This window comes from Orbicella franksi, chromosome 15 (assembly GCF_964199315.1).
Source record: "Orbicella franksi chromosome 15, jaOrbFran1.1, whole genome shotgun sequence".
Classification (NCBI taxonomy): Eukaryota; Metazoa; Cnidaria; class Anthozoa; order Scleractinia; family Merulinidae; genus Orbicella; species Orbicella franksi.
The window spans coordinates 428,766-446,041 of record NC_138159.1 but is presented as its reverse complement, the minus strand read 5'-3'; the positions used below and the strand labels follow the sequence as shown (position 1 = coordinate 446,041).

Below are 17,276 nucleotides of genomic sequence, written 5' to 3'. Positions count from 1 at the left end.
TTTGAAACTATCGTCACAACAAACCCTAAATACAAGGCTTACATTTTCAATGTATGATACATGAATTGCCAAAAACGAAATGTTAGTACACGTGATTAAACATCATGTCTTGAGATTTTAAGTTTCTGAGCGATATATTTTTTATCACAGATATTTACTAAGGACGAAGTTGAAGATATTGAAGATTGAAGTTTTCGTTGGTCTCCGTGGTCTAGATTCCCGCATGTAACGTATCCTAATTGTATTCATACAAATATCTTTCAGTAAAGAGACATAGCTTCTGGCTTGACTTTTACCCTTGGTTGGTTTTCTCCGCTCTTTTCAGGGGAATATCGATGTACAATAGACCAATTTCGATATATTAAAATTCAACCTAACACAATAGACCTCAGCACGAGGCTCTGGGGAATAAACCCCACAAACTCTGTATTTATTCCCCAGAGCCTCTTACTGAGGTCTATTGTTTTAGGCTGAATTTTAATATATCGAAATTGGTCTATTACCACTGCTAGTAACTAACTGTCAAAAGAGACTGGGTGGTATTAATTTGAACAATGCAAGGCATTAGACAATGGCAGATTTGCACCATATCATCATTTGACTACAACTTCAAGGATTCCTTTCATTTTTTCTTTATTATTTGAAATTGAAGTCCCAGTGGGATTTAAGTAACAATGCTCTGATTGGAACAAAATAAAAAAAGTGAAGGATACTGGTGGTTGTAGTCAAATGACGTCAGCATCCAAATCGCCTATTGTATTATATAACATATAATAGAGTATCACCCCAGTCCCTTCAGTCTTTACACACCAATAGCATGCTTTCACATGACGTCACGGCGCGCGGCCATGTTGATGTCCCAAACCAATCTTCTTTTCTCGTGTAAACAAGCATGGCTGCCGGCCACGTGCGTGAAAATGCTCTGTAAAGATTATTACATACGGCAATACAGAATAGGCCTTAACATGACAAACACGGTCGGTGTTTTTAGTGTAAATAAAAGGAATACATGTACATAATTATTTGTTAGCGACCAGCCGAAACGGGTTTCGGTAAAATTAATCAATGGAACCGTACCTTGCCGATTTATGTTCCAAGCCTCCATAGTGTAGGACATCTCGTCCTGCATTTGTCCAAGTTTTTTTGGTTCTCTTGGAAAACACACATTGACATCCAAGAAATGAAGCCGGACATATAAGCCATGGGACGACCCTGAGGACGTTTTGTAAATTTTCTTCTGTCTCATTCGTCACGTGCAAATACCCACGTGGTCTACTGAGCTAGGCTCGTTTGCATTTCAATTAACGAAGTGTTATTTATTATCTGGAAAATTAATGCTAATTAATACCTTTCGATTAGGGGTATATTTGATGAAAAGACCACGTACGATATATCAATATTCTTACATGGCTCTGAGGTTTTCAGGACAAACTTCTTCATTTGGTGGTGCTTTCTTTATGTCCAAGTATCTTTTGGGAATTGAGGGACGAAGGATAAAACAAATTTGCAATTTTGACCTGAAAAGGCTCGGAGCCATGTTAGAATTATAATATATCGAACGTGGCCTATTGCTAATTCTGATTTGTCCTTTTTTCACAGCATTATAAAGAATAGAACAATTGGAACTTTGAAGTATTTCTCTGGTGACACGCAACGCTGCTCGATATACCTGTTAGTAAACTGACAATGTAGATTTACGCATTATGTGGGTTCGGAATCAAACGTTGATTCTGAGACACATTCTCAGCAAATCTATTATTGCCATTAAGTACACCGAAAACGAAGGATGTTCATCGTCTGATTCGATGATTTCCATACGATCGTCAATATTTTTCCTGGACATCAAACATTTCTAAAAGAGATATCGAGTATAATGAGTGATGTACCATTAGAATTTTGCTCCTCCAACTGCGCAAATCAAGGGTTTGATCCCACCAGTGTCTGTCAACACGGAAAATTAGCTGTTCTTTGAATTGATTTATTTATTGATCTATTTATTACACTTCAATGGCAACCAACAATACAGAAATGCTGTAAGGATGGTCAGTAAAAGAGAAGAAGACCACATACTCTGACAGACTACCTAAAAATCTAAATACAGGTTAAAATTATACGAATTTAAGTAGCTAAAGGATATCTCGGAAATCTAATTGTGCATTATAAATATATGAAAAAATGTTGAAATAAATATAAATTGTCTATAAGCCAATCAGTTCAGTTGGTATTCATCGTTAGAACTGTATAAATTTCATATCTCCGTGGATGAATAGTGTTATGTTGAGTCTCTCTAACACAGAGAATTATTTTATTCAAGGAACCCTCTGGATTCTAAGGCAGAAGCTGTCAACGTCACTGATCCTGATATTTCAAGTAACAGAGCCTTTATTGCTGCTCTCTTGGCCTCGGGATTCCGACAAATGCCTGAAAACGACCCATCGTTAGATAAATTTCTTCCATGTCCCGTAGGGACATTTTCAAACTCATCCTCTAAAGGAACACAAGGGTGTACAAAATGCCCAGCAGGTACATGTATGGCACTGTTCATTCAATATGCAGTATTTATTACATGTATGCCAATATGGCAGCCAATGTCCTTATTTGGCTTGAGCTAAGAGTCTATGGGGATAGTACGACTGAACAGAGAAGCATGTATGTTCCCAGCCTAACTTAGTCAAAGCACTTTATCGCATTACCTTAGTTAAGTACGAGTTTTCGGACAGTTATGTCTTAGAGAATGTTCTAAAATGCGGGGGAATTAATTGCTGACAAGTGAGGAGCAACAAAGATTTTTCCACTTCTGTGGCTTCTGTTTATTCTGGGAAGCGCCTCGCGTGGGTACTCGCGTCGCGTGCGCGCTTTCCCTTTTGGGTATTATTATCCTCTCTTTCTTCTTTTCTTGCTTTTGTTTTTTTACTACATTTCCAATAAAGTTTATTTAAAGTCAATCTGACAGCAATTTCAGAAACTCATTAATACTTTATCAAGTTTAAACAAGGGAAATTATGACCGTGACGGTGTTTGGATATCTGATCTTAATTAGCATAGATTTTTACGATTTTAATTCTCCGTTTTCTCCTTAGTTTTAGTTTTTATTGTGAAGATATATCACACACTCAAGTCAGTGTTTGACGACATTTCCAAACACCTCGAAGTTCCTTAAAAAATACTCCCTTACGCGTCATATTTTCAACTCTCTTCTCGGTGTTTGGAAATGTGGTCAAGCACTGGCTTTCGTGTTTGATATATTACATATAACATATTTTTTTGAATACCCTATCAGCTAGACTAGTGTACAAAGGTGAATAGGTTAATCGAAAAACACTATTCCAGATAAACTTCGAAAGTTGTACAATAAACCTAAATACGCTTTGTTTCCGTAGGAGGATTTTACTCTGATGCTGTCGGGTACGTGGCTGAAAGCTGCAAAAGATGTCCGACGGGATCATTCGTATCATTTGATCAAGCACCTGGAACGCAAAAGCAAGATTGCAAATCTTGTCCTGAAGGTAAACATCAAACACGCCTCTATTACTGGTTCCATTCTTCAGACATGTTATCCTTTTATTGTAATACATTACCAGATATTAAACCGAGATTTCTACACATAAACATAACTAACTGCGTCGAAAGTCACATTTCTTTGGGTACTCGAGCGATAGAGATTCGCTCGAATTTGGACCTAAACTGAAGAAACTATTCAATTCCTGACCAATCGATCATGTTTTGTATGGGTCACTACAATCGAGCTCAGTAATTTTTAAAATCCAGCGTTGGAAGTGAATATGTTATTTTCTCTATTTACGTAGTAGAAAAAATTCAAAACTACGAATAAGTAACAGATCTTGATCGGAGGCACGAAGAAGCTAGAAACACAATATCAAGTACGATTGGGTAATCGCCGGCAATTCTAACCAGGCAGGGAAATGGGGAAACATATCTTGTCGCAGTCTACCGTTATATGAGAGTCTCGTAAAAAGCTTAAATTTGTTAATGTAAGTTGAGTAATAATGATATAATGTGGCTTTTTACATTTTCTAGGAACTGAAACCGACTTCTTTGCTGGGTTCCGTGCTTGTAAATGCTTGAAAGGATTTTATCGAACCCATATGTTTGAAAAATGCCACAAATGTGGACAAGGAGGACTTGGATGTAAAGATGATTATGCCTTTTTGAAATCTGGTTATTGGTGGGAATGGCGGAACGAGACATACAAAGATCGTTACAAATATTTCATTAAAAATCTGTTGGCATCTTCACCAGCATTAGACGATTTTAGCATACAGTACCCTTTTCCCATACCAACGTCTTATAAGTGCCCAATAGAAGGGTCTTGCAAAGGTGGTTTGGATTCCCCTTGTGACAAAGGGTATGAAGGCCCACTCTGTGGAGTTTGCAGCTCTGGACACTATAAGCAATTGCAAACGTGCAAAGAATGTCCGTCTAAGAAGTGGATGGTGGGACAATTGTCACTTATTGCTTCCAGTTTTTTGATAATCGTGGCAGTTATAGTGTGGACAAGCAAGAAAAAGGTTAGAAAGACCGAAGGACGCTCTCTTCTTGACACGTTCTTTTCCAAACTGAAGATCGTGATTGGCTTTTATCAAGTCACTTATGGATTACTAGAAACGTTCTCGTACATAAAATGGCCAGATTCTCTGCAAGTCATCGGCAAGTACTCAGAAATTCTTCAGATGAATGTTCTTCAAGTGGCACCTATTGACTGCCTTAATCCAGGATTGCACGTGGATGCCTTTGGAAACCTATTTACGACAATGGCAGTTAATGCCGCCCTTATTGGTATTTCGAGAGTCGCTTACGGAGTTTTCAAAGTCTTCTTACGAAATTCACGCTTAGAGGAAGAAGAAAGGTTAAGAAAATTGTCCCAGACCAAGGAACTTATTTACAAGAATTTGTTTTTCTTTCTTTACGTAACTTACCTGAGCACATGTTCAAAGACAGCTAATGTTCTGCCACTAACATGCCGCAAAATATGTCGAGATGACGAAGAAGAGGCGTGCCTCAGTTACTTGAAAGCTGATTACCGCGTACAGTGCGCAATGACAAGATACAACCAGTTGCTTATTGTGGCGTACATCTCTGTTGTCTACGTCATTGCCCTCCCTGCCGCTTCATTCCTCGCCCTCTGGAGACAACGAAGAATGATTGCAGCCCCAAATGAGACCGATGCATCACAGGATTCAGACTCTAACATGGAGACAATTACCGCACTACGGTTTCTTTTTGAAAATTATAAACCTCGTTTGTGGTATTGGGAACTGGTGGAGATGTCTCGTAAATTAATCCTTACATCTGGCTTGATTCTTGTGGGACAGGAGAGCAGGTCCTACATTGGCTTGGCATGGATCATGGCCGGGATGTATGGAATGCTCTTCTCTTGGAACAGACCCATACAAGACGTGGCCGAGAACAGAATGATGGCTACATCCCTTGCCGTTACAGTCGTCAACTTGGGAATTGGAGCTGTCAGTAGAATTCCCGCAGAGAACATTTCCACCTCTAGTAACGCGTATGTAGATGCCGTCTTGTTCAAGATATTGGTACTTGGAGCAAATACCTTAGTTATCGGCCAAGTTATTGGTAAGAACAGCTCGTTCTTTTTCGGCAATTATTTAATAAATAAATTTTAAACATTAGCAAACTAATGCAGACCATAAGTTTATGGTTCAGATTTAGGGTTTAAATTCTTGTTGGGAATTATTGAGGACTACAGAGGAATTCAAAGCGGTAAACCTAACGTGGTGGAAGTCCATTGCTAACAGGAAAGAACAAACCAAATTAAGAACAAACACTGAAAAAATAAATACCTTCGGCTGGAATTGTTTCTAGCCCACATTACGTGCTTAACTTCGTAAAAACCTTTAAATTAAATATTTACATTTTACCATTATTAGCTCAGTACTCCACCCACCTATATAGTTACCTCATTGAGTGGAGGAAAAACCCACAGTGGTCCTTTGCTTGCTGCTTGGCTTTGGTTCTCCCACTAACTGATTTACAAGGAGAAATCAGCGGCATGATGGGTACAAATGTTCTCGATAATCAACTACAAACAGGACAGACAGACATGCCCACCATTATCGATGCAGTGAAAGACAGTGACGCTATGGATGTTAACTTGGAAGAAGGTGGACAAGGCGATGGTAACATAACCGTCGCGCTGCATGATGGGAGATATCAAAATTTCAAGTTGAAAAACAAAACATCTAATCATGGGACACAAACAGAGCTATTTGCATTTTGGAAATCCTAGTTGAGGAGCCACAATTAATAAGGCTTCCAATCTCTGCGAGTACAAATTGAAAACAAATAACTTGTATTTATTCACCATTATTGATTTACATAATGAAGACAGCTAGTGACTTTGACAAGCATGCGCAAAACGTTTTCAGCTGCGTCATTAAGTGAGGAATAAATCCAATATATCAGAGAAAGAAGCGTAAAAATAGAGGAAAACCCATAAATAAATAATTGCAGTTTGCCAAAGGAACTGATTAGTTAGTTGCACTCCGGCAACACTGAAACTTTAATTGCCACAATTTTTTGAAAAGCGGTCATTAAAAGAGAAGATCAGAACTTCACATCAAGGCTTCATATCAGTAGTACATATTTATCAGCTGTACCTAACACTTACTAATATCCAAGAAGGACTTATTAATATGAAGCAGATTCAATAAGACGACGCAATTTCAACTAATTTTGCACGAAAGCGAAAACCCTGATGCTCAAAATTTGTTATTTTCAATTAACCTACCATTCATACAAGCTTGCTTCCGAGATGCAATCAATTATGGATGCTGTTGACTTTTGTTTTCAAATTTAGAATGAGTCGCAGCTTCTCACAGCTGTTTCTTAATTAAAATTTATCTTTCGCAAACCCCCTTATCTCTCCCAGTGTTCATTTCTATCAAAATTAATCCTAGAAAGAATACTGCCTCACTGAGTCACGCATTGTCCTTTAAACCAAAAGGACGTTAATTCTAACTGTAGTTTGAGCTCTACCTTCGTCGAAGCCACTTTAACTGCAACATTTGGCAACTGGTTTAGCGGCCATTATAGTAGTTGCAAAGGTCAAGACTCTGAGAAGTTGCTTTTTCACAGGACAAAAGAAAAAAAGCTGCCAACTGCCAAAATTTGGGTGAGTAAACAGCAATTGATGTGCTTGGAACATATCTTTTTTGTTTTATTATATTCCTTGACTCGCATGACAAGTGCAAAGACAGCTAAACTGTTCGTTTCGAGTTTACAAGCCGCCACTGAGAGGCGCAGAGTACAAATTCTCACTTCTATTAGAACACATAGTTGGAAGCATGCGTCAGGAATATGAATTTCTAGACAAGTACATTGAATTCATTCTTATTTAACAACTGAATTTGTTTTCGTAACTCGGCAACATCCGTACATTACACTGTTTGAAGTCGGCCTTTTCTCTTAGGATCTGACAAGCTTTTAACCTCGCAAAGTTGAACGAAAAAGGCATTATGCGCAAAAAGAGGCAAAATGGGGGTTTGGACAAGCCGCACCCTTGACTCATCCCAATCCCTCCTCGTCTCAAAATCGTGGCCGTCCATTCTCTTCCTGAGTTAGACAGTGAAACTGACTGCAGCAGTGCACAGTGTACATTTACTATATTCAAATCGTACGCCTTGTCGTTAAAATAGTTTTTGTTTTATTTTCCTTAGCTGATTACCTTGACTGACGAAGAGTAGCAAGAGGTACTGCATTCTAAACTTCAGTGATCATGCGAGATGTCATCGGTCGACTACATGCGTGTTGTAGTTGGATCCTTTAAGCTGATTTTAATTTAAGTGAGATAGCAGTAAGGAGAAACAAAATCCTTTATTTCCTCCTCAAAGTAGTAACCTACCCCGGATGTTGCTAATTAAAAACTGCTGTTTTGTTTTGACAAGAGATGTTATTCATTTTCAATAAAAATTCTAACTTTTGTTTCCAAGTTACTTTAATATGCCACACCGAGCGTAATTTCTCAAAGTTGACATAAATATCATTTGTTAAGTTTGCTTTTTTAATATCTTCACCTCTGCGGTCGGCTTTACTGTTTATAAATAGCGATAATGAATTGTCAATGGTGTGTTGCTCGGAAAACTGAAACGAAACGAAACACGAATTTCATTTACATTTCAAGAGTGGCTTTAGTCAAGCTCTGCAGATCAATCTCGCTTTGCCACGGCAGCTGTAAAAGAGTTTCATATACTCACAAGGAGACGAGTGTAATTCCAATTTTTTTCCTGTTTGAGATCACAATTCGAAGCCACAATAGTGAACTACAATCATCTTACACCACATCGGAGACGTGTATGGAGAGATTCGGGTGATGCAAGATAGGTGATGGTATAAATGTTGCTTTAGTCGCTTCTTTTTCTGACAGATTAAATCCAGGACGTTCTCCTGGCCTCAGAACAAAGAAGAAGCAGAATGCAAAGCCTTGCCACAGATATATTGGCATAAATTGGTGCTGTGGAAGTACCGATCTATCAAACACTCAGTTGTCATTGAACAATGGATTTGATATCTTTATTTGTTATCTTTATTAACGTCGTCGGTATTCCCTTGAACGCAATCGTCATTCTAATAGTAAAACGAACTACTTCTATGCAAAGCACCACCAATATTTTACTGTGTAACATAGCCTTAGCAGATATCTTCGTAGTCCTTTGGCAGCTGCCGTATTTTTTCAGAGGCCCTGGAAAACCCGAAATTCTTAATGAAATAATTTGTAAAATAGGCAGAGACGAAATTTTTAGTGCGGTTCAAGCTCTTACATTTACCTTGATTGCATTCGAACGATACATGGCTCTGTTTAAACCAATGAGCACTCGCTTACGAATCAACAGGGATTATATATGGCACGTGATCGCAGGTCTGTGGTTCTGCACAGCCCTACTATTTTCCCTTCCTCATTTAATCTTTAAAAGAGTGTGCTACAAAGATTCGAGACCTGTATGTTGTTTCAGTTTTGGTGAAACATCAAAGACTATATATTTTGGTGTACTTGAGTTCTTTTTTGTCATTAATGTAGCCATAACGTCTATAAGCTATCTGTCTATTGTGAAGGGAATGTGTTGGGACAATACAATATGCTCTGAAACGGTTGAAACAAAACAAGAAGCAAATGAGAAGAGAAGGATCGTAGCTTTTCTTTTGCTCTTGACCTTTATTTTCACGTTAGGTTTTATTCCTTACATTGTGTATAAAACCCTCACTTACCATTTTCCTGACATTGATATCAAACGAAAACAATATCTGGGATTCCCCGTGTTGACATTCCCTGTTGTTAACCCTTTGTTGTACATTCTGTTCAATTCTAACTACAGGGCGGGTTTTAAGAAACAGTTTCGTGACATTAAAAGCCTAGCCCGACAAACGTGGGAGAGAATACGCTATTGAACATTTTTGAATCACAAAACCTTGCGAAAAGGACCGGATCGAGTACCAAGCTTCAGTGATTATAACAGATGAAAGCTTTGAATGAATAGTTTAAGATGTCTGGTTCCTCTTTTTCTTTCTTTTAAAGAAAATATCAAATTGTAAAGACTCATTTCAAAGAAACTTTCTCTCTTATTCTTAGTAAATGTAAATATATATGTATACAACAGATTTAGAAAGGTTATCGATGGAAAAAAGTTATAATATTAAGCCGAAAAAGATTCGGACATCGATGTTTTTATATAATTATAATACTTTTAGATAATAGTAGTAACACTGATTAAACATAGACAAGCTTAAACAGAATTGTAATGTAAGAAACAAATCAAAACTGGTATAACTATAAGGTTGTGTAAGATCTGTTAATTTGTTTCTACTCAATGTAAAATAAAATGGCAGATTTAACAAAGTAGAATTTTCATGGTGTAAACAAACGTTGTTTGCGTATGGCGTGATCACGTGGTATAAAATGGATTTCCTTGGGAGATGTAGTGTGCTATTCTTCTGAACTATCCTCTCGTAGCAAGTGAATATTTGAAAGATCATATATTTGAACTGCGGAGAAAGAGATGAAGACATGATTGAGCATCGCAGTTAAATACACAACTTAAGCAGTTGTGAAATATAAGCCGGAAAAAGATTCAGTTGGTAGGGCACTGCACCGGTATCGCAGAGGTCATGGGTTCGATACAATACAATGCTTTATTTATTCTAGACTCTTAATTCACATTTGTTCGAATCCCGTTCAAGCCTGAATTTTTTTATAGAACGAGACTCCTAGAATCGCAAACTTTATGCTTCATGAATCCTGGCAAATATTAAGTTCTTCCTGTTTTGGTTCAGTAAGAAACCCGAACTCCCTAGGACTCAGCCCGATATTGAAATCTTGCGAAGAAATATCACTCTATACAACTTTGACTTTTAACCCTATTTTTTTGATTTTTTTAACATTACTTTTTTAAATTGTATTCACTGTCACTGAAAAGCCCCAACAGAGGAGTATCAATAAAGTTATTGTATTTTTCAGAACTCCAGAAAGCCTTTGTATCACGACTTGCACCCAACCGTCCCATCGTGCCCTGCGCGTATGTTGCATCGAGAGTGTGGGCTTTTCTAAGGCATGGTATAAAATAGCTATGTCACGCTTTCGAATATGAGTGGTGATACCACGCAATATCCACGTTACACACACAAGCCTTAAGGTTTGTGTGTATGACGTGGAAAATACAAGTGACTAGTGAGATATTTCATTATATACTACTCAAACGTGTCGCATAACTGGTATGCATGGTAGCTTGTTATGTTGTATTGTATCTTTTAAGAAGACAGGTAATGTTTCTACTTTTTCCACCGTCTTTGCCATTTCAGTGAAATGCAGACTAAGAATATAACAGCCAAGAATGCATACATATGTGCATGTAACTATACAGAGAGTTTTAGTTCTCACATAATTATCCTTTACTTTACTGTCTTGCCATTATGGCCCTTTTCTGTTTAATTCTATTAAACAATTAGATTATGAGCTTCCGACTTCTATCACGCGATAGTTGACGAGGGCTGGCTGTGCCTTCGTCAACTATCACGCCCAGAAATCGATAGCAAATAATCTAATTGTTTTAGTCAAAAATCTACTAGTCGTTCAAAACTTTATCTAAATCCTCTTCACAGACACTTCGAAAACGAAAAGAAGCGGCCATGATTTTGTTAGACCCTTGGTAACGCCCTCACTATCTGCAACAGAACAGATAGTGAGTAGCGTAGCCAATCAGAGAACAGCATTTGTGATAGAGCGCAAGTAGATTTATACTAAATTGTCATATTTTAAAGATAGCCATCTTCAACCCTGTATTGTTGATCGTAAACGAAGATGGCAATGGAAGCTGTGGAAATTTGTCTTCTTTAAGACTTGAAGGTGTTCTATTGTTTCTAGAAATAATTATGAAACTTGTCAAAGCAGACACACAAAAAACGACCTCTGTGCCTGTTTACGAGAGATGCCTAGTGTGATAAGATTCATTGAGATCAATTAGCTGATCTCAACTGGCTAGACGAGGGGTGTCTGAAACAGTCACTAATCACCAGCTAGAATCTTCCAATAGTTTCTATTTAGAGCTAACGTATTCTTACAGTTCAAAGGCCAACTTGCTAATTCTATAAATCCCATTTTATTAGTTTTAGATCATCTAGTTACTTAATCCAGTATCTAACGTTTACATCAGACTTAAACTGCGTTTAGTAATAATTAAGGAAGCACTTATAGGAATAATCAAGGACCATTAAGCAGAAGGGATAACTTTCAGAAGGAGCGGGAGCTGTAATAACCAGCATGGATACGTTAGCTCTAATGACGTTCGTGATGCCGTTTTCCGCCAAGCAAAGATTCAACAAAATCCACCCCTGAAAGCAGGTTTAAATGTTTCTCGTGCAAATTGTAATTGACAACCAGCAACTGCCAGAAGAATAAGTACTCAGGACTACTGCATATTGGTTTTACGTCCTACCAATCCAAAACAATATAGTTTTACTGCAATATTCGTGGACGTGACACAAGCACTTACGAATGTACAAGTTTGGTGAAATCTACTATTTCTTTTACAAAATATGCATTTCTTACGTAATAGAGGCAACGGGAAAAAATTATACATTCAACTCCTAATTAAACTAAAACAGCCATGTACGTAATGAACGCCACAGGGTAAACAATACCAATTAATAAAGGAGTGCTGAGAAACATCTGGTTAGCACCAGGGAAAAACGTGCTGAAAAGACTAGGGTTGAACTGGTATATAGCATCACAACAATACAGCAGCACTCGTCCAAACAGTGAACGATCATCAGAAAGACTCGAAAAAATACGATCACAAAAACATGTTTGTTTTTTCATTAAAGCGTGGACAATAGCTCAAAATGGATTTGCTTCTAATTAGTTGATGCGAAACAGCTTTTAACAGTTTGTTTTTCTATAGATTCTTCTAGTACAGCTGCATAAATAGCATTCACTTATCGCGCAGAGAGTGACTTTGAACCGTCTAAAAAGACTTCATATTATGCTCAGGTTTACTGATTTTTGCAGTCGAATTCTCCTGATACATAGCAAAGAGCTTAGGTTAAGCAGGCGCGATTACACTAAACTAAACAACTTACCTCTATTTAGAAACATTTAAACACTTTTAAGTTTTATATTTTTTGGGTCATGTCGAATATTGTCACACTCCACAGGTAGCCATAACGACCCCTGCCATGTCATTCAAGCGTAGTTACAAACACCGCTGAGTCAGTTAACTTAAACATTCAATAATTGAATTGCCAGATTCTTTCCTTGGAGAGGTATAAAGAAATTAAATTCTTATCTCGATAGGGGCGATACATTGTCTGCAGATCAAAAACATTTTCTCCTAAACATTTACAATCTTGAATTTGGGAGTATTTGTGTTATGATATCTCTTGGGTTATGTAAATATCCTACTGACCTCAGTGTCAGCAACAGACAGTGATAAAGTAGCCGAGGTCTTTGGTGATCAACAGTTGGTCTTGTTTGTCACCAGTCTATCATTCTTTGTGAAGACTCTCTCTTTGCAGCAATGGAAAGATACCTGTTTGCTCTTGGCCTCTTTCTCATTGGTGGTAAGTTTGTTTTTACTGTACATTCTTACATTGTCTAGATATTTAGTCTATAAAACTATTTTAGGACACGATCACAAAGTCGCCTTTCAAAGTAACAAAACAGCTTCACGTGTTTGTCTGTAGATGTAATTTTGCTGTCGAGAGCCGCGGAATGAATTGGATAAATCATGGCAAAATTTTGATCCTTCTTAATCTCGGCACACTGAATAAGGTCTAAATTATTTCATTTTGAAGATATTTTAAAAAACGCCAACGGCAGATTTAATCGAAATTTGTTTTGACCATCATGCATTCATGATCATCCATTGTAAAGAAACCTGGGGCTCTAGCATTCTAGAGGTGCTGCGCGATAAAAGAATGTGGTCTTTTGAAGTGACACGTCGGTCTGTGTGATAAATACGGTTACATGAAGTATGTTTTCTTCCACCGAGTTTTGTTTGCTTTTAAAACTGAACACTTGATACATGTGTCAAATCTATACTGATGAAGACCTTCTCTAGCCAAGCCGTGCGATCACTAATTCTAATTAAACCAGCTTTCCAAAACTTTATCTACATGAATTTGACTTTTTCGTTCCCTCAATGTCATATGACTGCCGTAAGAGTCCATGATCCGTCTACAGAAGCGGCAAAACAAGACATAACTGGAAGCAATTGCGAGCGTGAGGCGCGCGCGAGGCACTGATGCTTTTAAGAATATGCCATTAGATCATAACCTTCCCCCAGTTTCATCCTCAAGCTCCTTTTCAAAGTTTTTGAGACGAAAAGAAAAAGGCTTTCTTGAAATCCAAAACCTGGCTTGAAATGTCGCAGAGGAAAATGAGGCGTTTTCATAAGCCAAAGCAAAAAAACTTGGAAATACATCAGAGTCAAACTTGTCGAGTTCACTTGCTTTGTCAAACCAAGAGCGGTGTCCTATGGGAGGAGGTGACTTAGGGAGTTTTACAGCACCAAATTGGCTGTTTGCTGAAAGTCAACGAGTTTTATGCAAGGTCCTTTCCGAGGGGTGCCAGCTTACCAAAGGAGGTTTCGGGAAGGCTTCAATGTTCTTCGAAAATCTCCGCTCGTAACAAGAAATAGGTCCCGTGATATTTTTACGTCTTCTGTAAGCTTTATATTTAATTCATATACAAATAAGATTGTTTTCTGACAAATCTAGCGGTGGACTTAGTGCAAGGCTATTTGGCATACCCAGAAACAACTTATAAATTAACCGTAAAGCTGTGTTAAATGTGTGTTGTTGTTGTTAATAGTGGTCAATGCGCTTAGCTACACTTAGCTAGTTCACAGGCATGCCACTTTAAATGAAAGAAACAAATATATCAACTAAACGTAATAGGCTTTAAAAATCCCAACCGGCGGGAGGCAGACCAGTTGGCTGATTACAAGCATGACCGAGGAGTTGAACTAGGGTCTGCCGAGAAACAACTCCAGCTAAGTGGTCAGAGCGGGACTTGAACCCGCGACCTCCGGATTTCAAGTTAGGCGCCCTAACCACTCGACCACGCTGCTGTATACTTGATAGGATCTCAAGATGCTTTCAAAGGTAAAGGAAGCGAACTCGTGGATCTTGTTTAGTGAAAATTAACGTTAAACTATTTAAGAGCGTAAATCCGAAAATATCCAGAATCGGCCGACAGAAGCGAAATAACGAATTTTTTCTTATTTGACAAAAAGAACCTATTTGGTTAACTGTTTTCGGAAATGACATCAAAAGGTTCGATTTCCTTTTCTTTTCTTCAAAATTTGCAAAACTTGAAAATTCGGCCACAGGGCCTTCAGCGGCGGCCATGAGACTTGAAATTTGGCACATGTTTAACATACTCGTATGGACATACCAAACGTTTTCTTAACATGTCCTTTATACAGTTTGTGGGGAATCTCTTAAACTTTACTCGGGACTAAATTTTGTTTAAAAATGTTTTTTCGTACAAAATAGTTAACCTTCGGAAGCTGAACCATTTACGGACCTAAAGTGATAAGGCTAATATGAGCAAACTTTGAACTTGTCAAATGCTGTCTGTTATATTACAGTTAAGTAAATAAATATAAGCAAATAAAAGCAGGTTCTTTATTCTACTCGCCTGGAAAAAATTACAGGTGGTCCGTAAAAACTGTTTCGTTGAGAGAATTTTCCGTGAGGTCACTTTGACGCATATCTCACTTAATTATTCAACTGTTAATCATTGCGCAATTGTTATTATTTCCGACTAATTTTTTATTCTATGCATTCCCAATAACTCTTGGAAGGTAAAGAATTGAAATAAATCCAAGACAACAAGTTCAAACAAGATTTTATAACTCATTTTATTTATAGACCAGTCTGTTTGTTTTTTCAATAGCACTAGTACTTTATCATGAATCACGCAAACTATTTCACACGGTAGCGAACTTGACTATGGCTTCGATGGATCCTTTTTGAGATGGGTCTTATGCATTCTAACTAATAATTTTGTTTTAACGAGTACATATAGCCACTCAATCAATGGAAATACAAAATTCGTGAAACGTGAAAGGGATATCTTTAAACATAGACAACAACTATAATTAAATTAAACTAGGAACGTCGCGTTAAACTTTACAGTATCACTACCACCACTAAACACTTGCCTGCTTTGCTGTACTATTTTCAAATGCAAAATTTCCATTCAAGAAAACGTTTGAGATATGGTACCCTTATATTCCAGAATCGGTGTATATTAGTAAGACGTTATTTATGTTTCTTACTTTACGATTAAATATTTTACCCGAGCTTCGGAATAAACTCAGTAGGCATTATTAAATTAAACAGAAATCCTTGAGAACGTTAACTAACAGATTCATTCCTAGCTTTGGAATTCTCAATACGCTAGTCACTTTGGATCTTCATAGCATTGCTACCTTTTTCATAAAGTTTACCCTGATGAAGATACGATTTTCAGGCTAGAGAAAATACTTGTTCTTCAATCACACCCCGAACTTGTGTTGCGTGACAATGTGATCAGCAATTAATTTACCCGAGATACGGATCGATATAACTAGCTACTGAGCGTGAGTGGTTCAGGTAAAAGTTATTTACAGCGAACGCTTTCTGACTAACTATTTATATTCTATCATGGCATGCGCATGTGATTATTCATCGCTAGTGGGTGGAGAGTGCGGTTCGAGTAAAGAGAGACCCGCTGATGTAAAATGCGTCACCATACGAGAGTGTACAAAGGAAGTGTATAAATCATATTGCATTTCACAAAATCAGCCGTGATTGCGGTGTTTACTCCGAGTGGAAGCTGCTTCTTGCAAGGGCAGGTAATGTGCAATGGTCAATTTACTGTAATCCTAAGACACCATTTTAACCTGCCTTTCCAACAAATTATAACTTTTTCGCTGGCATAAACTTTTTTTTTTTTCTGCGTGCAGGTGTATTTAAAATTGATGCCTCTCACTTAGAAATGACCATCTGTCACGTCATCGAGACTTATTTGGTTCACGTTGGCAATCTGGAAGGTCTATTTGCACTATCCCCGAAGAAATTACTACTCACAAATCCTTGTCAGCAAAAGGGTTGTGTGGCTTGCGGAGTAATCAGTCGGCATATGTTTACAGGCTCAAAACAGTCGTTACACCAACAACACTGGTTTTCGTACTTTAGTACCATGAAACTTACGTGATCCCCTTGAAACAAGCTGCTGGGTTTTAAAGTAAACATATGCCGACTGATTACTCCGCAAGCCACACAACCCTTTTGCCGACGAGGATTATAGAATACAAACAGTTAGTCAGAAAGCGTTCGCTGTGAAGTGAAGTTTTCGCTGTAAATAACTTTTACCTGAACCACTCACCACTCAGTAGCTAGTTGTATCGATCCGTATCTCAGGCACGCAACACAATTCAGGGGTGCGATTGAAGGGGTGGCGAATGGTAAAGGTGAGACTTTGCGAGACGGCGAGACAAGCGTTTTTCTTTGCGAGCCCGAGACATTTTGACTTTTTAGACTGCGAGACCGAGGGTGCTTACCATTTACACCGAAAAACCGGAAATTCCGGATGGAAAATCAAATGGTACGTTCCATTCCGTTCGGAACGTTCCGGAAAAAGTGGGCGGTCGTTTGAGGTGATCCGCTTTTCCCGCTCTTTTCGGTTTTCCCGGTTGGTGTGCGAACCATTTCAACTTCCCGCTCTTTTCAAGATTTTTCACGCAAGACGAAACAAA

At 38.1% G+C, this 17,276-nt stretch overlaps 1 protein-coding gene across 1 annotated transcript; it reads left to right on the top strand.

Moving 5' to 3' along the window:
• Nucleotides 1–2,314: 2,314 nt before the first annotated feature.
• On the top strand, nt 2,315–6,303 carry LOC145470212 (uncharacterized). The gene is made up of 4 exons (XM_081454044.1): nt 2,315–2,523; nt 3,381–3,506; nt 4,039–5,598; nt 5,913–6,303. Exons 1-4 carry the CDS (start codon nt 2,418–2,420, stop codon nt 6,269–6,271), a joined length of 2,151 nt encoding a protein of 716 aa, XP_081310170.1. The 5' UTR covers nt 2,315–2,417; the 3' UTR covers nt 6,272–6,303.
• The last annotated feature ends 10,973 nt before the right edge of the window (nt 6,304–17,276 follow it).

Bases quoted from the DNA above. Each gene is read 5' to 3' on its own strand.
- LOC145470212 (XM_081454044.1), top strand. From the start codon at position 2,418: ATGCCTGAAAACGACCCATCGTTAGATAAATTTCTTCCATGTCCCGTA. The intron at 2,524-3,380 runs GTACATGTATGG...TTGTTTCCGTAG, and splicing joins GTGTACAAAATGCCCAGCAG to GAGGATTTTACTCTGATGCT. The intron at 3,507-4,038 runs GTAAACATCAAA...TACATTTTCTAG, and splicing joins TTGCAAATCTTGTCCTGAAG to GAACTGAAACCGACTTCTTT.